Source organism: Zootoca vivipara, chromosome 13, assembly GCF_963506605.1.
Source record: "Zootoca vivipara chromosome 13, rZooViv1.1, whole genome shotgun sequence".
Lineage (NCBI taxonomy): Eukaryota > Metazoa > Chordata > Lepidosauria > Squamata > Lacertidae > Zootoca > Zootoca vivipara.
Genome location: NC_083288.1, coordinates 49782825 through 49804945, shown reverse-complemented (window position 1 = coordinate 49804945; position 22121 = coordinate 49782825). Strand labels below are relative to the sequence as shown.

Below are 22121 nucleotides of genomic sequence, written 5' to 3'. Positions count from 1 at the left end.
TCGTTGTGTTAAAAGAAAACATAATTGATGCTTGTGGTTTTCCAGCTTTCCCTCACATTTCCAGTTTTTCTCAAAGGGTGTAAAATTAAGACCTGATAGCTCTTTCCCCCTCTGTAACTTCACACATACATACACACACAAACACAAACACACCTTGCAACATTATTCCTAGTAAAGGGTAAAAGGAGTTGGTAGAGGTGACCTGCTGAGCACTTGTGGGCACGTGAGGGCCATCATACCGATTCGCACCTAATGCGAAGAGGCAGCTGGGGCCAAAAGGCTAATCCTGTTTTAGTTCAGCTGCAAGATTAGGATTTGAGGGATGGGGCAGCTTCGTTGAGGTGCTGGAGCATGAGCAGAACAGTAGTTTGGATAATACCACCCGAGGCTGGTAGAATAGGGTGGACTTTGGCCAAAGCAGCTGGCTGCCTCTCCTGTCATGACCTCTCTCTTCTCTCTCTCTCTCTCTCCCGGAAGTGCAGTGATATCAGGCCCCCCCCCCCCACGCTATGGGATTGTTTGCCTTGCCCAAAAGAAATGCGAAGCAAATAATATTTGTAAGCATCACCAGCCCTAAAAGTTGGGCAACAAATATGGCTCCGCAGTAGCTAACCCGGAGTGGTGCTCTTTTTGTTCATTTTACACCTGTGAAGATGGTGAGGTAGTTGCTACGGGCAACAAGCTTGCCTTTGGTAACAAGATGGCTGCCCAAAGTGGAGAGGTGTTTGGCCGCATGCTGTTTACCCAACTTTCTGTGAGCAGCATGACGCTACTCAGTCTTAAAAAAATGTGTGTTTTTTTAATGAGATTAAAAAACACAGGACATACAAACGGGGTTGTTTGTGGCAATGCCCACTGATCCCCACAGCTATGCACAGGACCCCAAGCATCCTTTCCCCAGCATAGTGTGATGTTTCTCTTTTTTCTCTATTCCAGGGTGATTTCTCTTGACTGCGTGCGTTGAGTCTTAACCAAGTTGATGGCGGCAAATGGACCCACTCCGACAAAAGGCTTCTGGCCCTTGGCCCCTGAGGGACTAAAGGATTTGTGAGCCGTGCCTTCTCCCTCTTCTTCCCCTCCCTTCCCCCTTCCCCCACCGCCGCGCCATTCCCGGGCTCTGCGACACCATGATCCTAGCCTGGCTTGGCTTCCACAGATTCCTGCTCCGCCTTTCCAATCACCCCAGGTGGGCCTGCTACAGGGGCCCCTGCTGGCAAGCCCTCCTCTTCTGGCTCTTGTTCCTCTCTTTGCCCTGCCACGTCCTGCCGTCAACCTTCAAGGTGGGTGTGATGGGCCCCTGGACCTGCGACCCCATCTACGCCAGGGCCTACCCTGACGCAGCGGCCAAGCTGGCCATTGCCCGCATCAACAAGGACCCTACTCTGAACCAGGGCTACTGGTTTGACTACGTCCTCCTCAACGAAGACTGCAAGTCGTCTCAGGCCATGGTTGGCTTTGTCAACTCGGAACGCTATGCCTCTGGCTTTGTGGGCCCGGTCAACCCAGCCACCTGCGAGGCAGCTGGGCTGCTGGGCAGAGCTTGGAACAAGCCCGTCTTCTCCTGGTCTTGCCTGACTGACGATGCCGAGGTGGAGCGTTTTGGTACCTTTTCCCGGCCGCTGCCCCAGGCCTCTGCCGTCCTCTACACCGTGCTCAAGTACTTCCGCTGGGCCCACGTCGCTGTGATCAGCTCCGAGCAGGACCTCTGGGTGGAAGTAGGGCAAGGCCTGGCGGAGTCGTTGCGCAACTTTGGCCTCCCTGTCACTGTGGTAACCACTATGGAAGATGAACCGAATGGGGCACGGGATGCCCTCCGCCGTGTACAGAGGGCCTATGATGTACGAGGTATGGCTGGGTTAGGGCCACATGTGCTTGCGCGACTCTCAAAGGAAGAGGGTCTAATATTTGGGGGGTAATTGTTAGAAAACTTCTAGGTTCTGCCAAGGTTCTTAGTCAGTGTGGATAAGATCAGTTCACATAGTCATTTTAAATGAGCAGGAACTGTTCTATAAGGTGCAATTGCGTACATATGACAGGCTTCTCCACCCTCCAGCCTGATCCATACTTTTAAGAAGTAGCCTGATGGGACAAGAGATACGCAGGATCACGATACAACAGCATTTGCCAAGAAAAGCTTCCATGCTGTTGCCTCATGATAAATTGCGTGACGAGGTTGCCAGACACGCCCCCCCCCCCAAATAACTCACACCACACACAGAATTTTAGTTTGGGTTGTGGCATTAATTTGGCTACAACTTTATTTAAATACAATTAAATGTGAGTGTTGGCTTAGGCATTGGTTAATCCAGGGGTCAGCAAACTTTTTCAGCAGGGGGCCGGTCCACTGTCCCTCAGACCTTGTGGGGGGGCCGGACTATATTTTGGGGAAAAAATATGAACGAATTCCTACAAATAACCCCACAAATAACCCAGAGGTGCATTTTAAATAAAAGGACACATTCTACTCATGTAAAAACATGCTGATTCCCAGACCTTCTGCGGGCCGGATTGAGAAGGCGATTGGGCCGCATCCGGCCCCTGGGCCTTAGTTTGGGAACCCCTGGGTTAATCCATCTGTCCACCGCCTGGGACAGATCAGCTCCGACTTCCCTAGCCGTATAGGGAAGTCAAGTAAACACCCCATGGGAGAGGAGGTAGCTGTGTCCAGGCACTCTCCCCTCGACCAGAAATGCTCCCCAAGGCTCGTGCTCTGTAATGGCCCCAGCCCCGCCCATTGCGGGGGTGTATGGACAAGAGCCCCGGAGCCCCAGGATTCCTTTAACGGAATACTTCTATGTGGAGCAGCATTTTAATGAGGGGAAGGCACCTCCATGCCAACCAGAATTATTAACCAATGCCTAACCGCCAACCTAACAAGTTGTGACGCTTTGCTAAGCAGTAGGCAAAAACCAATGGCAACAGCCAATCAGCCAAATGGCAAAATTCCTACTGGGCCCTTGCAAAGCAAGCGACCCCATAAAAGGCAAAGCAATGTCAGGCTAAACCATAAGAAAAGGCGGTGGGCGGGAGGGAGAGCAGAAGCACTTTGCAAAAGTGAAACTAACTGCGCTGAGGTTTTAAGGGTCAGTCCCTGTCCATCAAAAATCGCTACATGCTTCCCCCCCCAGCAACCCAGGTTGGTCCTATCACACACACTCCCTCTCAACCAGCACCACCCCCAACCCAGGGGATGTCTTTTTAACCCTTCTTCCACATCCCGCGCTCTCCCTAATTGTGCTCCAAGCACAATGGACGTTAAGAAAGTACAGTAATACCTCGGGTTACGAACGCGATCCGTTCCGGATCGCAGTTCGTAACCCGAATAGTTCGCAAACCGAGCGCGATGGGCGCCGCCATTTTGCGCATGCGCAAATTGCGCGATCGCGCTGCGCGCGGCGAAAACACTTCCGGGTTTGCGCAGTTCGTAACCCGAACTGTTCGCAAACCGAGGTGGTCGTAACCCGAGGTACGACTGTATTGCTTATCAAGATGAAGTAAGAATGTGGCTTTAGTGCTTTCTGTCTCTGTATAAAAGCAGCCACACTGGTGTCAGATGTGGGATTTCTGTTTCCTGGAGGAGGTGTGCCTGAGTAGAGATGGAGGGAGGAATAGCAACACCCCTCGAGTGGCTTGTGAGAATAGAGCAGTGACAAAGTGAGCAGTTTGATTGAATGAGAGTAGCTTGGGTGAGAAGCTTCCATGGACAGGAAAGTGTGACTCCATGTGAGCTGAGGGCCCTGCCAAATGAGATGCTACAGGGGGTTGAAAGTCACCCAGGAGCCCAGCTGCAAGGCACCCAGATGGAAGGGGCAGCTGAAGAGATCCAGAATGTAGGGGGGCAGCTGAAGGCAAGGGGGGAAGGCAACATGTCGGAGAAAGCTGGAGCTGGCTGGAGCTGAGGAGCTGCTGCTAATTGATTTCTCCACTCACTGGAAGCCTATTTTGGAAGAGGGTGTGTCAGGGGAAGAGGTGCAGTAGGAGGAATCAGAGCTGGGTGTGAGCGTGCAAGAGGAGCGGCAGCCACAGCGGGCTCCACCAGGTCCTCCCGTAGCTGCGACTAGGCTACATTGGGCCTAGCTTCAGCAGCCATGGCTGGCTCTGCCGGGCCTTTCAGAGGGTGTGACAAGTCCCGCCAGGCCCCCTCCCACCATGTGATGTCGCACGCCCCCCCCCCCCATGTTGGGCAGAAACTGGCGCGCCTGTAACAATATACACATTTTGTAAGACCTTTTCCCTAATATAATGCTTTTGTCCACTATCTTCACTGATAAATGCACAGTTGACCCTAATGCAATGCACTGTTGTCCACATTTATTGACTGGAGAATGGAACGTGGAGAAATGCAAATTTGAAGGATGTATGTTTGTTGCGTATCGTTTCTCAAAGCGCAAATTGTGTAAATTTGCCTTTAAATGTGAACTAGGGTTGCAATATGTCCGGAATCTCTGGACGTAAATATATCCGGAATATTGATTTGCCTCCCCCCCCAAAAAAAATCACTCAACAACTTTGGGGGGGGGGGAACTCAACAACTTTTCTGTTCAGATTCCCACCATTTAAAATATGGCAATCCAATGTGAACTGAATCAAATTTCTCCCCATCCCTAACCCCCAGCAACAACCCCATCGAAAATAACCCCCATATGCTGTTATTAGCCAAAGAAAAAGAAAGCTTCCCTTAGCCGGTGGTGCCATCAGGACAGGATTTTAGGGCAGATCTCCAGGGCCCCACTTTGGAGGAATGGACAGGAGGGGCTATGTGCAAACCACCTAAAGAAGGGCGCTCCATAAGACCGTTAAGTCCAGACTCTGAAATTACCATATGGCACCTCTGCCATTAGTGCTACAGTTGTTGTTGTTTAGTCGTTTAGTCGTGTCCGACTCTTCGTGACCCCATGGACCATAGCACGCCAGGCACTCCTGTCTCGCACTGCCTCCCGCAGTTTGGTCAAACTCATGTTCGTAGCTTCGAGAACACTGTCCAACCATCTTGTCCTCTGTCGTCCCCTTCTCCTAGTGCCCTCAATCTTTCCCAACATCAGGGTCTTTTCCAAGGATTCTTCTCTTCTCATGAGGTGGCCAAAGTATTGGAGCCTCAGCTTCACGATCTGTCCTTCCAGGGAGCACTCAGGGCTGATTTCCTTAAGAATGGATAGGTTTGATCTTCTTGCAGTCCATGGGACTCTCAAGAGTCTCCTCCAGCACCATAATTCAAAAGCATCAATTCTTCGGCGATCAGCCTTCTTTATGGTCCAACTCTCACTTCCATACATCACTACTGGGAAAACCATAGCTTTAACTATACGGACCTTTGTCGGCAAGGTGATGTCTCTGCTTTTTAAGATGCTGTCTAGGTTTGTCATTGCTTTTCTCCCAAGAAGCAGGCGTCTTTTAATTTCGTGACTGCTGTCACCATCTGCAGTGATCAAGGAGCCCAAGAAAGTAAAATCTCTCACTGCTTCCATTTCTTCCCCTTCTATTTGCCAGGAGGTGATGGGACCAGTGGCCATGATCTTGGTTTTTTTGATGTTGAGCTTCAGACCATATTTTGCGCTCTCCTCTTTCACCCTCATTAAAAGGTTCTTTAATTCCTCCTCGCTTTCTGCCATCAAGGTTGTGTCATCTGCATATCTGAGGTTGTTGATATTTCTTCCAGCAATCTTAATTCCGGCTTGGGATTCATCTAGTCCAGCCTTTCGCATGATGAATTCTGCATATAAGTTAAATAAGCAGGGAGACAATATACAACCTTGTCGTACTCCTTTCCCAATTTTGAACCACTCAGTTGTTCCATATCCAGTTCTAACTGTAGCTTCTTGTCCCACATAGAGATTTCTCAGGAGACAGATGAGGTGATCAGGCACTCCCATTTCTTTAAGAACTTGCCATAGTTTGCTGTGGTCGACACAGTCAAAGGCTTTTGCATAGTCAATGAAGCAGAAGTAGATGTTTTTCTGGAACTCTCTAGCTTTCTCCATAATCCAGCGCATGTTTGCTACTTGGTCTCTGGTTCCTCTGCCCCTTCGAAATCCAGCTTGCACTTCTGGGAGTTCTCGGTCCACATACTGCCTAAGCCTGCCTTGTAGAATTTTAAGCATAACCTTGCTAGCGTGTGAAATGAGCACAATTGTGCGGTAGTTGGAGCATTCTTTGGCACTGCCCTTCTTTGGAATGTGCTACAGTTAAGTAGTGCCAATTAATTAGTGTGGTGGTGGGCACACTATTTCCATCAGTATCATGGCTGGGGAGGGAAAGTGTCAACTTCCCCTCCTGCGCATTGTAGTCAAAACCAAATTGCACACCCAGTAAACATAAACTACATTATTCTTTTAAAAAAAATGTCTAAACCTCCCTTTATCCAAACTGATCCAATCTGCCGACCCTCTAATGGTACCCGCCCCCTTAAAAAACCTGCCACCTGAGAAGGAATGCCTCACTCTCCTGATGGTAAGACTGCTTGTGGTTCTAAAGCAACCTTTCCCAAACTTGGGTCTCCAGCTGTTTTTGGACTACAATGCCCGTCATCCCTGACCACTGGTCCTGCTAGCTGGTGATGATGGGAATTGTAGTCCAAAAGCAGTTGGAGACCCAAGTTTGGGAAACACTGCTCTAAAGTAACCTTCCCCAACCTGGTGTCATCCCGATGTTTTGGGCAACAGCTCCCACGGCTGTACTGGCTAGGGCAGGTGATGTTTTGTAGCCCAAAACATCTGGAAGTCAAAGGCTGCTGTTGCTGTTGCTGTGCAGGGATGGTGGTCAGACATCACTGCTATGAAGAGTCCTGGAACTAGTAGGTATGTGAGGTGTAAGCTATTTATTTAATAAAATTTATACACTACTTGATTGTTTAGAAACACACAAACCTCAAAGTGCTAAAAGATAAAATGATAACAGATTCAGGTAGTGTAAGGGGGCGGAGTTACAGAGAACATCCCCCCCATCATAAAGTCCAGCTCCTCAACCAGTCAGAGCTCCAGCAGCGGGTCCAGTGAAGGGCAGGAGGAAGTGAGCAGGTTGGTACAGGGCTCCGGCAGCATCCAAGAGCCGCGACTGCAGCCTAGAGCTCCTATACAGGAAACGGCAAGCGGCGGAGCATCGCACAGGCGCCCTTTTCCCCCAACGCCTTATTTGAGGTGTGCCAGCTCCCATAGGAGCAAGGGGTGGCGCTTTGGGGGGTCCCCAAACTACTTTGCTGGGCGCGTAGCCGGAAAGCGCCATTGCGAGATTCTGATGCAGACTGAACAGTCATGTCTTTCTTATCTCTTGCACTGTAAGTAAGTATGCACCAATAAAAGTCTTAAAGACGCGGCGGTGTGGAGCGTCGTCACTTGAGGGTAGCCACCAGCACCCCTGACAGCTGTGTTGGTCGGACACAGTCGAAATAAAAAATAAAATAAAAATTTTCAATATTTTTTTTATTTTTATAAAATGATAAAATCAAGAAAAACTTAAAAGTGTTTTAAACATACACGAAGTTAAAATACTAAAACATTAAAGTTCACAGTACATCTCCCAGGATCTTTGGGAAAGCAATGTGCATTAAATGTATGTTATGGATGTGGCTATAGCATATTAATATTATTATAATAGTACTTATAATGGTCACTTTTTTTTTTACGAAAAGGAACCCAAAGCAACTTAAAACATAAATGCAAAAATAGAAACTGCTCCAAAACGATAGTAAAATAAAAGCTAAACGCATTCATATACATCCTACCGACATCCTAAGGGAGGTCGCAATATCTAAAACTTTCCAGCGTAAAGGGCCCCTAAACTGACGGACTAGAAACATTATTGCTTGGTGCCTAAAAATAGCCAGTGAAAGTGCCAGGCTTTCCTTCCTGGGGAGGGCATTCCATAAGTGAGGAGCCACCACAGAAAGGACCTGTTCTTGTGCTGCTACCCTCTGCATCTCCTTTGGAGAGGGCACATGGAGAGGGACCTCAGATTATAAATGCAGGGTCTGGGTTGGCTCATATTAGGAGAGGCAGTCCATTTTGCAGAAGGTCACTTTGCACATACACAGAGGCCCTCTTCACCTCACTGCGGTCCCTTGGTGAGCTCTGGACTTTACACTGATTTTTCTCCTATTGACCTATACCCTAATGGGTAGGCAAACTAAGGCCCGGGGGCTGGATGCGTCCCAATCACCTTCTAAATCCGGGAGCCTGTGGACAGTCCGGGAATCACTGTGTTTTTACATGAGTAGAATGTGTGCTTTTATTTAAAATGCATCTCTCTGGGTTATCTGTGGGGCATAGGAATTCGTTCATTCCCCCCCCAAAAAATATAGTCTGGCTCCCCACAAGGTCTGAGGGACAGTGGACCACCCCCCTGCTGGAAAAGTTTGCTGACCCTTGCCCTAATCCTTCCCCCTGTCTACCCTGTCCATTTCCTCCTCCTTGTTCCTTTCCTATCCAGTGATCGTCATGTGTATGCACTCTGCCCTGCTGGGTGGGGAGGATCAGCGCCTCCTGCTGGAGAAGGCCGAGGACCTGCGTATGACAGACGGGACCTACGTTTTCATCCCCTACGACGCCCTGACTTACAGCATGCCCTACCAGAAGGAGTCCTACCCTGTGCTGGATGACAGCCTCAAACTCCGCATGGCCTACGACGCGGTGCTCACCATCACCATCGACTCGCCGGAGCAGTCCTTCCGGCAGACTTTCAGGGAGGCTCAGGAGAAGAGGGAAATCCCTGGCCACCTTGATGCTGACAAGGTGTGTGAGAAAAGAGGCAGCGGGTGGGGGCGGGCAGGTACAAGGGGTGGCTGTTTGAGGTGCAGGAGAGGCTCAGATTTAGGAGGTTCCATATGCCGTTCAGAGCTGTGTGTGCTCACAACTACATTAATTTTTAGATCTGCCTGAATGAAGGGCGTTTTAGCACTGCTGCGGAATACTCTTCCAGCAGAGGTTTGGCAAGCCTCCTCACTTTTGAGCTTCTGACGGCTCTTGGAGACTTTATTGTGTGCCTATTCTGCAGTAGGGTGGTTCATAATTATTATTATTTTTTTAAAAAAATGCCTGCTCCAAAGGTCTTATCTTACTACACTAGGGATTATATAGCTATATCTGAAATTTCATGCATATCAGTTAATATCTTGACCCTGCTCCACTGAATTGAAATTTGGCAGTTTCAGGCCTTGGGTGGAATCCTTTAGTCTATCTTCCTAAATGGGGGGGGGGGGGTTTGAAGCGGTGACCCATGTCCCCCCTTGCAGTGGTGATCCCAGGGTTCCCCGTTAAAGGTGTCTTGAGGGGAGGCATTGGCCATACGCCGAGAGGTTGTCATTGTTCTCCCCTGTGACGGCGGCGAAACAGGGGGTGGGCTCTCTGCTTGAACATATGTTCTCCAGAGCCAGCCCAATCCCCACACATTCTGGATAACCCTGATGTCTCCCAGATACCCGGCTGGGGACTGGGAAGGATAAACGCCCAATGCCTGAGCCAAGGTCTCCCTAGACCTGAAGCTTAATAAAGTTGTGGCCAATTTTAATCCCATAGCACTTTGTCTTGAGTCATTATTCCGCTCAGGGGTCATCTGGGGTTGGGGGGACTCCGCCTGTCCACGCAAATGAGGGGAATCAAGAAAACAGAAGCAAATGTTACCCATTAGCACCATTTATTCAGGTTGCAGAATTTGAGAACCTGGTCCTAACTCTTGCTTGCTTCTCTTTAAAGGCACACCCCCTGTTTGGTACTATCTTTAACTCCATCTACTTCCTGGCCAAGGCAGTGGAGAGTACTCGGAAGTCCGGCAAGTGGGTGATGGGCTCCACCATTGCAGAGCACGCCAAAGACTTTGAACTGGAAGGCTTCAGCCAGCCAGTATCAGCCGATGAATATGGGGATGCCGTGATCCCCTATATCATATTGGACACAAATGGGAAGGGCAGCCGCCTCTGGCCTACCTACAGTGTGAACGTCGGTGCTCGTACTCTGCGCTATGCTGGGTACACTATCCATTGGCCTCACAGTTCCAGTCCAGACACGGACTCCATCTGCTGGTTTGACTCGGTCACCATCTGCAATGGGGGTGAGTGCTGAAGTGGGCTGCCTGGGTGTGCAAGGATGGAGAGGGAGAGGGAGGATGGAGAGGAATTTGATTTGCATTTAAAGGTAAACCTCCCTAATTTGCACTTTCCAAAACAATACGAGAACTGAGACTCGGCCATCCTTTGAAATTTGCTCTTCCCTGAATTTTGCAGTGCAGTTTTCCAGTCCAGTAATGTGCACAAAAATGCATATACTAGGGTAAAGTGTGCATATGTTACTGAAAATAACATACAAAATTTCATTATATTATGGAAAATTGCTTTGCAAAAATGTGTATACCAGGGAAAATTGCACACAAAGTTAATTTCTGTGGGTCTATTCTAAATAATATTTTGTTGAATACCACCTATTATTGTATATCGTTAAAAACAGTGCGAAACAAATTTCACATGACCCCAGTTCTGGTCATGAAGGGAAATTAGCAATACAGTCATACCTCTAGTTACATTCGCTGCGGGTTGCGTACATCACGGGTTAAGAACGCGCCGAACCCAGAAGTGCTGGGATGGGTTACTTCCGGGTTCAGCGATTCACGCATGCGCAGATGCGCCGGATGATGTCACACGCATGCACAAAAGCGCCGAATCACACGGTGAGCATGCGCAGATTCGGCGTTTCAAGTTGTGTACTGCTCTGGATGCGAACGGAGCTCCGGAATGGATCCCGTTCGCATCCAGAGGTAGTATTGTACTAATACTAAGCTGTGAAGGCCCAAGTGAAAAGAATGGTTTTCAGCATACACTGAAAGCCTAAGATTGTAGGTGCCTGCCTTATTTTGAGGGGAAGTCAGGTCCATACTGAAGGCCCTGTTCTATCCTAGCCATCCATCCATCGTTCCATCCCACCAACTTCAAATATACCATCCAGTTGATCGATCAACCAATCTCATATACCAGGCACCCCCCAAACTGCGGCCCTCCAGATGTTTTGGCTTACAACTCCCATGATCCCTAGCTAACAGGACCAGTGGTCAGGGATGATGGGAATTGTAGTCCAAAACATCTGGAGGGCCGAAGTTTGGGGATGCCTGTGATATACGCTAGCTATGTGTCCTGCCAGCTAGCCAGCTCACCTCATATACTCCACTCGCAGACCCTCCCACTGGGACGCACGTCTTTCAGCGCCACACTCCTGCGTGAATCACATGGCCCGTGTAAGATCGCAGCCCCCAAGGACATACTTTTTTGGGGGTGAGATCACGGCGCCCAAATGGCGCTTTAGGAAGGTGAGAAAGGAGCTGTTGATTTCATAGGTTTGGGTGTCTTATGGTAAAGTCACGCAGGGAAGAGAAGACAAGGAAAGTCTGGGGAGAAGGCAAAAGGCATCTCTGTCAGGATTTGTAATACTACAGTGGGTGGGTGGAGATATTTTGCATGGTACTCCCCATATGTGACTAGGAGAAGATGGTGATGGAGCTGGAAATAACCTCTCAAGTCTGTTTCCTGGAAGTGAAGTCCCCAGTGGTAACACTCTTCTCCTTCTCCTTCAGGGGTGAATGCTGGTTTTATCCTCCTCATATTCCTCCTGGTTATCTGCTTGATGTTGGGTGGAGGTGCCCTTGCTTTCCATCTCAGGTGAGTTACGCAAACACCTTGGCGACTAGGTCTGCTGGACAACAGCTACCAGCTGACATTTTGGATTTTGGGACCTCCCCGTGCTGCGTGCTTTATCTTTACGAACAACCATTTTTTTATTTTTGCTCTGCACATGTTGTTGATTCCGACAGGCGGCAGTTTCAGCATGCCCAGCTAATGAAGGGGCCCGACAAGATTGTCCTCACCATGGATGACTTGACATTCATCCATTCCCAGAACAGCAAGAAGGTGAGGAGTTTGTCTCTGTGGGAGGGACCATTGAGGAGACTAAGGAGAGGCTGGCAAGATGGAGCGCTGCAAAGTCAAAGAGGGATCAAAACAGGCAATGCGAGTAATAGTAATGCTTAAGGTTTCTATGATGGTTGCTTCATGCAACTGAAATAAAGGGCAGCGGACAGAAAGGACTGCTGTTTTTGGTTATGTAGGAGCAGATTCTCGCCTTCAGACATTGGATGGGTATGATGGTCAGGCCAGAACTGTTTGAGAATGCGGATGCTATGTTAGAGGGTTGCAGTATTGGCCAAGGGTCATTACTGTATGATAAAGGTCCAAGTTAAGAATAAGAAAGCTGTTTATCAAGCAGTGCCCTGAAATAACCACCCGGACTTGTTTTGATTAATTCCTACAGGAGGATTTATGGTTTTTAAGTTACAATTTATATGCCTGTTGTCTTTGTCCATGGAGTTTTCTTGGCAGGGATACTGGAGTGGCTTGCCAGTTCCTTCTCCAGGTGGATCACATTTAGTCAAAACTCTCCACTATGTCCATCTTGGGTGGCCCTGCATGGCATAGCTCATAGCTTCTCTGAGTTATTCAAGCCCCTTCGCTACGACAAGGCATTGATCCATGAAGGGGGGCAGTGCAAGACAGGAGTGCCTGGCGTGCTAGGGTCCATGGGGTCACGAAGTCGGACACGACTAAACAACAACAAAGTTACAATTTGAGATAACCAGTAATAATTATCTATATGGGAAACAGTTTATTAGAAGTAAAGAAGGATAAAGGAAGTCTTTTATTTTTAAAAATATTTTTTCTTTGTGGTAAGTGTAAAGTTGTTAAGTTTGTATCGCTTTAGATGTCATGGTGGTGGATTTATTTGTTTTAGTTGTTGTAGTAGATTTGTGTTGTGAATAACTTCAATAGAATTAATTTAAAAGAATAAGAAAGCTGTTCCTTAGTTCATGGTACTCCCCTCTTCATCCCCCAGAAAATGGACGACAGTCGAAAAAGTACGTCGGACATGAAAAGTCTCAAGAGTGTGGCGGCAAATGCAGAAAACAGCAACATGGCTGTGGTTGAGGTAAAAGCATGTCCCCCTCCTTCACAGTTCCTATTCCTGCACCCTCCCTCTTTCCCAGTTACTAGTGGGTGGGCCAGGAGAAGCCTCTGGTGCAAAGCCATTTCCCCAGGAGGCGCAGATGGCGTTCTTGCCAGCAGCCTTTCCTGGAGCAGTGCCAGCACTGATATAATCATTGTGGGTGGGTTGGGGCTGGAAAGAATGCACTAAAATTGGGTGGCAGGTTTTGATGGTGACGCCAAGCCATCTCCTTCCACTCATTCTAAGCAGTTCTATTCCACACAGATCCTTTTTTATTGGGCCCAGTTTGTCGCACTGCTGAATCTCCCTTCACCTTTATATAATGGTGTTTTGTTTTGAAATATATCCTCCCAGGGTCCTTGCCATTTTACATTTTCCATCCATCGCCTACTTCCTGTCATGGCGGGTGCCATTTTGAGAGGCTGGGGCTGCTTCCTGATTGGTGGCTCCTGCCACTATCCAAACATTGCTCTTCCCTTGTAAGCTACAAGCGGAATTGCAATTGACTTTCCTCCACCACCTGGAATATTGTGCCTTTTCTTTGTGTACATCCCATTATGCCCTGTCCACACAGTAGACATGTCATTTGAAGCTCAGAACACACTCAGTATGACCCTTGTGGTGGGAGACATTTTATAACCCCATCTGTTCCCCCCCAAACTGCTCTTTTAATTAGTTCTGAAGGGCTTTTCTGGCTATAATTTTTAAATTAAATTATTGAATAATTACAGCTGACATGAAATGTGATGAAAATGTAACATGACTGTTGCTCTCAGCTGCATTACTTCTTATGAGAAGTTTTATACTGTGCTGATATTTGCCAAAATGAAATACTTTTCTTAATTTTTTAATTTTAATATAGCATCTTGGTGGGTTTGTAGCACTGTACTGGTCTTATTTTAAGAAAAACATAGCTAGAAAAGCATTTTGGCACTAATTAAAAGATAGAGTTCAAAAACAAACAAGGATTTAATACTGTAATGTTGCCCACTGCAAAAGGCTGAGGTATGGTAGGTTCACTTGCCTGATTAATATCCATGATTAATGCTCAGCTGTGGCATAGTGTGGATGCCCTGTAAAAAGAAAGTGAGCGAAGCACAGCAACCCCACATTCAGTGGCTGGTGAGGGGCAGTTGGCTGCCACCGGCTCAGCGGTAGGGGGCTGGAGGGGCTTACATGTTCAGGGAGCATGCCCAGGTACATCCCTCTGTGAAGGGTGACCTCACTGATTCCTGCAGCTCCCGCCACTGATCTCAACGTGGCTTTGCTTGCCGGCACTGCTCCCTGCTCCCTGGAGACCTTGCTTGCTCCCCCGTCCCCCAACCCACCACCTTTTCCTGCACCATATTGGTCAGGAAGTGATGTGTGTCTGGGCATCCTCTCCTTCCCGCCTCAGTACTCAACCACACTTATTGGGCTCATGATTTGGATGTTACGGGGGTCAGGGTTGCAATCCCTCTGGTCATGGCAGGGAGGCTGCAGCCAAGTGTGCCTCTGCTGGCTGTTGCTAGGAAACCAGGAAGCTTCTCTAGAAGCAGTTGTTTCCATGTTGGCGATAATCCAGCCCTGGGGTCTGTGGTACTCTGCCCCAAGTCCATGTTAATTTCTAAGGTCATATTCACAGCATATGAATTAAAGCACTAGGATACCACTTTGAGCAGTCATGGTTCCCCCACTGCAAAGAATTATGGGAGGTGCTGAGAGTTGTCCGGAGAATGCTTTTCCTCTCACAGAGTTACCATTCCCAAGAAGAGGGGCTGATCGCTAAACCATTCTAGGAATGGTTAACAAACTACAACTCCCAGAATTCTTTGGGGGAGCCACGACTGTTGCAAGTGGTACCATGGTGCTTTAAATACCTGGTGTGAATGTGGCTTAAATCTGCTCTGACACCAGTGTGTTTTTGTGCAAAATCCTAAGGCATCTTTAATTATCCTTGTGAGCCTAGCCATGGCACCATCACTGTGTGCTCGACACTGTAAGTGCACCCATCTTCTCCAGCTCACTGCTGCCTTCCCCAGCCCCACAGCTCTACACACCTGGTTCCCATCCTACAGTTTGCTGAGAGAGTTCAGTGTTTAATCCCTAAAGAGGGGCTTGAATCCTCAGCATGTCTGTCTGAGAAGCCTATTGCTCCAATCTCCAGCATTGCTTGTTGGAGGGTGGGGCAGGTTTTCACGGAAATGTACTTAGCACATGCTCAGAGGCACCCTCATAATTATGAACCCCCATTGATCAGGCCCAGCTGAGAGAGAGTGTGTTGAGGGAGCGCCCCACCCCAGTTCATACACCTGTCCTTCTGGGTTTTGCCCTCCCTTTCTGCCCCCACCCCCTTCCATCCACCACCAGCATCATTTATTTTTGACCGCCTGCTTCCTGCTATCCTTAGGGCGAGGACAAGCCAAAATTCACCAGCCAACTCCCCTTGCTCCTCCTTTTGTTTAACAGCCAAGGCGTAATAGCCGCGGTCCAGGTAAGTCCCATTTGGCAAAAGGCCCTTTTAAGTTGTGCCTTTTTGCCAGTCTGCTCTGCCTTTCAGTTTGGTTTTTACACCCTCCCCTCACTCCCAAAAGTTTGATGCTCCTTCTCTTTCACTTGACCTTTTTAGCTCTCATGCATTTTGTTGTGTTAGGGTTTTTTCCCTCCTCTCAAAAATGAGAGGAAGAAAAAAGTTGGCTATGGCACTTGTTACTTCATCCCCCCCCCCCCTACTTGCAGGCCATACTCCCTCCTCTGGGGAGAAGGTGTTGGCAAGGATTGAAATGGGAGGTAGAAAACAGGTTCAGATTGGTGGTTTGCTGGAAAAATTGTGTGTGTGTGTGTGTGTGTGTGTGTGAGAGAGAGAGAGAGAGAGAGAGAGAGAGAGAGAGAGAGAGAGATATTATAGGTGAAGTGCTTAATTTGCAACTGAGTTGTTGTATGGCAGGGGCGTACCCAGGATCAAAACTAGGGGGGGCAAGGGGCGGGGCCAAGGCACGGGAGGGGAGGGGCCACAAAGTGGGAATGTGGGCGGGGCTACAGAGCCCAGGTGAAATCAAAATAAACCTGAAGCGACGGCGGCGAAGGGGAGAAAACCAGCGGCCGCCTAGAGGAGAAGAGGGAAGTCTGGGGGTGGGCTGGGGGGGGAGAGAAGGGAACCAGGCTTGGATCGGGGCCTCCGCGGAGGTCTGGAGCAAAGCCCCGGCCTCCGCGAAGCTATCCGAGGCTCCGTTGCTGCAGCGGTCTGGCAGGCGCTGAACGACTCCCGACGTTCGGGAGACCTTTGAGCACAGCCGCGCTGTGCGCATGCGCCCTGCACGGCGGCCGCCGGAGTCCACAGCCGCGCTGTGCGCATGCGCCCCGCTTTGCGCATGCGCAAAGGTCTCCCAAACGTCGGGAGCGTCAGCCCTTGCCCCCTCCCACACAGCGCGGCTGTGTGGACTCCGCACGGCTCGGGCGCAAGAGACTGCTGCGGGCGCCGAACTCGCGCTCCGCTGGGCTGTCCTCCGCCTCTGCCCACCAGCCCCGCCGGCAGCGCCACTCTTGCCCGCAGCTGCCCGACCGGCCCTGCCTCTAGAGTAGGGCAGCGGCCCCTCCCTGCCCCGCGGTGGGTACGCCCTTGTTGTATGGGGCTTAAGCCCAACTACACATGCTTCCTCTGATCAGGTAGCCTGTTCAGTCCAACTCCATGTAGCATCTCTCTCTGCTGTGGACAGGGCCAAGACATCTTGGCACCTGATGTGCCCCTTCCCTCCCAAGGAAGAAGGGGTAGGTGAAGATTCACAACAGTAACAAAGGTCTAGACTCTCCAAGTGTCCCTGTTTTCCAGGGACAGTCCTGGATTTACAGAAGTCACCCCAGTTTCTCATTTGATCCTGGAAAGACTTGCTTTTCCTTAGGATGTCCCTCTTTTCATCAGAGAAATGTTGGAGGGTGTAGAGTTGTGCAACCTTCGAGCCAAGGAGATAAGTAATTATACAACCTTCAGAAGACATCTGAAGGCAGCCCTTTTAACGTGTGATGTTAAGACACGTTTTAACGTGTGATGTTTTCATATATGTTGGAAGCTGTCCAGAGTAGCTGGGGAAACCAAAGCAGATGGGTCGGGTACAAGTAATAAAATTATTAGCATTATTATGAAGTAGGATGTCTCTATTTTCACTGGAGAAATGTTGGAGGGTATGAGATCCACGTCGGTATCTGCTGCCCCTGTGGATCCTGCCGCCTGAGGGGGTCACTTCACCCCCTCATGGGTGGGCCGGCCTTGGCTATGGAATACAGGCCCAAACCTACAACCTACGACCAGCATAGATGATTCCATTCTTAACAGTGCTGTCACACCCTTTAAAGCAATCTTAGCTAACTAATCAAATAAGTTGTAACCGACTGATTAAATCTGCACACACTTGCAAATGTGTGCAGATTTAATCAGCATGCTACAACTGATGTGATTAGTCTGCAACCTTCATCGTACATATATGGGTCTCAACAGGCATGCTATTAGAAGAGGAATTCTCTCCGGCTGTAAAGTGAAAGTTGTGTGTGGTAGCAAAGATACCTCCTCTGCCACCTGCACTTCTTAAATTTATATTTTTATATTGAAACATTCAACCTACAAAAAGAAAGTGTTGCCTGGTTTAATCATAGCTGCCTTTTCACTTGATTAAACAGTTTCATCTAAGATTAGTAAATGCAATTTAAATGTTGCCGCCACAATTTTTATGAATATTTTCAGGGATGGAATATATTGCTTCTCTCTCTCTCTCTCTCTCTCTCTCTCTCTCTCTCTCTCTCTGTGTGTGTGTGTGTGTGTGTGTGTGCACGCAAAAGAAATGTGAAATTTGTAATCGAAAGGGAGTGTGCAGGTGATAGGAGACAAACTTGCCTCCCAGCCTAGTTCACTGCCAGTAATCTGGGCAGGTAAATTCCACAGGGAGGTTTTGATGTAAAAACCAGACTGCCTCCCCACTGCTCAGTCTTTGCTTCATACAAGAACGGGCAAGGCACGTGAATAAGCAGACACCTTCTGTTCTGTAGCACACAGGGGCCCTAAACAAGCTTTTTGTTTGTTTCCGGCTTTGCAGGATGGCTGGCTACATCCTAATCCCATGAGTGCTTCAAAAGCCTTTCCCTGCCCCCTCCCCCCTTTCTGCAAATTCCCCTGCCTCGTTTTGCAAACTACCTTGTAGCAAAATTGGCTTCTAGAGAGGTGCACATCTGTTAGTGCACCAACTCAGTGCTATTTTGCTGGTTACCTAGAAGACCTTTCTGGTGTCCTCGGAATGGTTATTGTGCAGGTTTGCTTAGAAATAGAAGGAAGGAAATACTTTACTACTGAAAATCACAAGAAATGCTACATTTTTTTTTTGTATAAAAGAAGTTGGTTATGGGGAATAATTATTAATCCCATTCCTGAATTATTTTGTTGTAAGTTTTTTAGAAGGTGGGGAAAGTAATATTGTTGAACTGAATACTGGAAGACTTTGGAGGGGGATTACCCTTGAGTGTGGCGAATCCGAATGGCTTCCAGCTCCCATTTCTGCCTCTGTGACCTGAGAAACCGGCTGTGGGAAACCAAATATCTTAGCAGGATCACACAATGCATGCTGGCTTGGCAAACTTCTATGCTGAAGAGGAGGGGCAGGGCAAGGTAGTAGCAAAGTATTTTGATTAGTACTAAAACATATGCCATAGCGACCTTAGAAGCACTGCGGATAAACACAGTTTCTTGGGATGCAAGCTTCTTGCAAAGCCCCCCCCCCCACTTTTTGTACAAAGTGCCCCTTTCCTTATAGCCCCCTGCACCAGAGTTTCCTCCTGTGAGCACTAAGCATGCACAACATGAGCCAGAAAGTTGCAGCCCCATCGCTACACTCCCTGCCATCTGAGTTATGGTCTCCCTGTGTGGGGATTATATACTGGCAGGCAGTGTTGTGCTGTCATTGGGTGTTTGAGTTACACCATATGCTTTGCCGTGGCAATGTAGTCATTGTAGTCAATGACATGGGGCTAGTTTTTATTCCCCACCCCACCCCTGGTTGCAGTAAAAGGGGAGGAAATGATTTGCATCAGGTCCTGGGTGGAAGACAGGAAAGTTCCACCCTTGGCCAGGTTACAGCCATAGGGAATTGAAGGCGTACTGGATACAGTCTACGTTTTCTCTTACCCCCATGGTGCCCACATCCCACCTATGACTCCATCCCGTTTTGGCCATTCCACAGCCAGCATATTGTTGTATCTGTCACAACAGTGGCCTGTCTGGCATTCCCCTACTGGTTCTGGCATTCCACCAAAATAAATCCTAAAGCCCCTCCATCAGCATCACTCCAGTACAGGATTGCACCTTAAAAGGCCTGGAGAAATAAAAGGATAGGTGCCAGGTGAACCTCTCCAGGGAGGGCATTCCATACCACCCAAAATGTCCTGTCTACCATACCCACCTACTGCACCTCGCCTAATGTGGGGCACTTTCAGAAAGGTGCCCGAAGAAGATCTTGTGGAAGGGAGGTTGTACCCTGGTAGTCTCAGTCTGTGAAGAATCTGAGAGTATAAGATAACTGCTTTGCTGTTACTTGGCAAGACCCCTTTCCCCTGCTGTTTTCTTTCTCTCAGGGGTTAAGAGGTCCCTGTTAGCTTGGCTGGGCCAATTTTCCTTTCCTGGTCTCTCGGGGGTTGGGTTCTGTTCATTCCTTGCTTCACTCTCCACTCCTCTTGCTTAAAAGCATATGTATTTACCTGTTTCCCTTTACTTCTGTGAGCCTTTCAGGCTGTGGGGAGGGTTTGTGGGCTTGTCTTCCTTCTTTCAGGTGCATTATCTTAAGAGGGGGAACATTCATGCCCTCCCTTGTCTTCCTTCCCAGGGTGACTGGGTGTGGCTGAAGAAATTCCCAGGCGAAAAGCACACTGAAATCAAACCTGCCACCAAAACAGCATTCTTAAAGGTCAGTGCTCTTGCGCAACTCTCTGTGGCCATTGGGGGTCGCTGCTGCTTCAGTGGGTGAGGCAATCACCCCAGTGCAATTCCCAACCTGACCACTAGGACTATGCACAGCACCCTCTACTGGACGGTCATCTTCGTGGGCTTCCTCCTCTCATCCCTCTGTTCTTGTTACTTTCCCTACTTTCCCTCACCTTCAGCTCCGGGACCTGCGGCATGAAAATGTGAACCTTTTCCTGGGCTTCTTCCATGACTGTGGGATCTTTGCTGTGGTCTCAGAGCACTGTACACGTGGCAGCCTTGAGGATCTCATCAATAACGAGGACATGAAGCTGGACTGGATGTTCAAGTCGTCCTTGCTGCTTGACCTTATTAAGGTGCTTGGGGGAGAGGGATCTAGCAATCTAGTTTTGGGGATCTGGGTGGGTAGGTAATGCCACTTCCTCATCATAGGAAGAGGAGCAGGACATTTCTGATGGGAACAGGAAAGGAAATTGAAGTGTAGGTGGGTTCCCACGAGGCAAGAGACAGTGATAACAGCAAGCACCTTTATTGAACCACATAACTGGGAAACAGGGGCAAAGCAACTGCTTATATACGGTACATTTCTGAAAATCTGGGCCACTCCCCCTCCCAACGTGATTGGCTGTCTAAATTCCACGCTGCGAATCATGACTCAGAGTTCAAGGGCCAATGGCAGAGGCCCAAATCCTGAAATGTTCTGTGATTGGACATTGTGTATCAAATCAGAACACAGGAGCTCAGAATCCTTAGTCCAGACTCAAGCTCAGGCAAACACAGGCCACTGAATACATAACAGAAACCACAGAGTCCTGCTGGATCAGACCACTGTTCCTTTTTGTCCAGTATCTTCCTTCTTGCTGTGGCAAGTCAGGTGCCACTGGGAAAGCCCACAAGCAGGGTTGCAGGTGGTGACATTCCCATCCAATAACTGAACCTGGGACCTTATACAAGCCAAACAGATACTCTATCTGTGTCTCTTCCCCAATCCATTTGGATTTTGCAGTATTTTGCAGTATCCAGGGGTCTTGCTTGCCTAACAGAGAAGTCAGAGGTGTTCTATAGAACAAGGGGATATAAACACAAGGGAAACTTGTTGGCAGAATCGTATTGGAGAATCCACCACAGGTGGGTGAGTGGGCAGTGTAATAGGAATAATTTTGTAGGTTTTCCAATTTACGCAGTCTAGCAGGCTAGACACTGTTGCCCAAACCACCTGGTCTATTTGTCAAAAACATCTGGCTTGGCTTAGACAAGTCTTCACAACCAGGTGAACTCCAGTTGTTTTGCAGCTTCCATCAGCCCCAGAAAGCCTAGCAGCTCATCTACATTTCCCTTTTTCCTGCCACTTTCCCTGGGAAAACACACTGTTTATCGCTGAATTGTAACAAATAGTAATAGGGTTTTCCGTGGGGATAGCACAGGTTTTCTAGCGGATAGCAGCAGGACAAAGGCAAATCCACTCAGACCTGACCTAGAAAGCATGGGACAAGCGGAAAATTGCTTGGACCCATGTTTTCTAGGCACGGCAAGCAGAAGTGTGGATGAGCTGTAGGGATTTCAGTCCAAAACATCTGGAGGGCAGCAGGTTGGCAAAGGCTGGCTTAGAAGATGTCCTGGCAGTAGGAGGGAGGAAGAAGAGAAATGGGTGCTGCTGTTCTTGGGAGGAGATCCAAGCAATAGAGCAGAGCTGTGAGCAGATTATTCACCCCTTTCTTCCCTCACTCTGCTCTCTAGGGGATGAAATACCTTCACCATCATGATTTCCCACACGGGCGGCTGAAGTCTCGGAACTGTGTGGTGGATGGCCGCTTCGTCCTCAAGGTCACAGACCATGGCTACAACGAGCTGTTGGAGGCCCAGAAGATCCCGCGAGAGACACCGAAACCAGAGGGTTAGCAGGGGAAGTTGGGACCCGGGAAGGGGAAGGGAGACAGGCAAATACAAAGTCTGGGGTATGTTGCAGAGATCTTTGGTAAGCAGGGAAGGTGTCGTTGCTGCTCCCTGCTATGAAATGATTTTTAAAAGCAGTGACATATATTGCTCTACTGGCTGGCGCAATTTTTCCACGGAATTGTTCAATATAGATTAGAGATCAGCGGCAAACAGCTCTCTGGGCCAAATCTGTCAACCAGGGATTTTGCCAGCCTGTCAACCAGAAATATAGATAGCAGCAAAGATTGCACCCACCTGTGCATTTTCTAAGTTATGAA

General features: G+C 48.7%; 1 protein-coding gene across 1 annotated transcript in view; it reads left to right on the top strand.

Moving 5' to 3' along the window:
- Positions 1 to 1127: 1127 nt before the first annotated feature.
- Positions 1128 to 22121, top strand: part of GUCY2D (guanylate cyclase 2D, retinal) — a 34832-nt gene continuing 13838 nt past the window's right edge. Inside the window, exons 1-10 of the mRNA XM_035135850.2 lie at positions 1128 to 1845; positions 8422 to 8723; positions 9684 to 10038; positions 11548 to 11632; positions 11785 to 11881; positions 12861 to 12953; positions 15361 to 15444; positions 19811 to 19891; positions 20088 to 20264; positions 21646 to 21802. Of these exons, the coding sequence (XP_034991741.1) occupies positions 1128 to 1845; positions 8422 to 8723; positions 9684 to 10038; positions 11548 to 11632; positions 11785 to 11881; positions 12861 to 12953; positions 15361 to 15444; positions 19811 to 19891; positions 20088 to 20264; positions 21646 to 21802 (2149 nt within the window). The remainder of the gene's footprint in view (positions 1846 to 8421; positions 8724 to 9683; positions 10039 to 11547; positions 11633 to 11784; positions 11882 to 12860; positions 12954 to 15360; positions 15445 to 19810; positions 19892 to 20087; positions 20265 to 21645; positions 21803 to 22121) is intronic.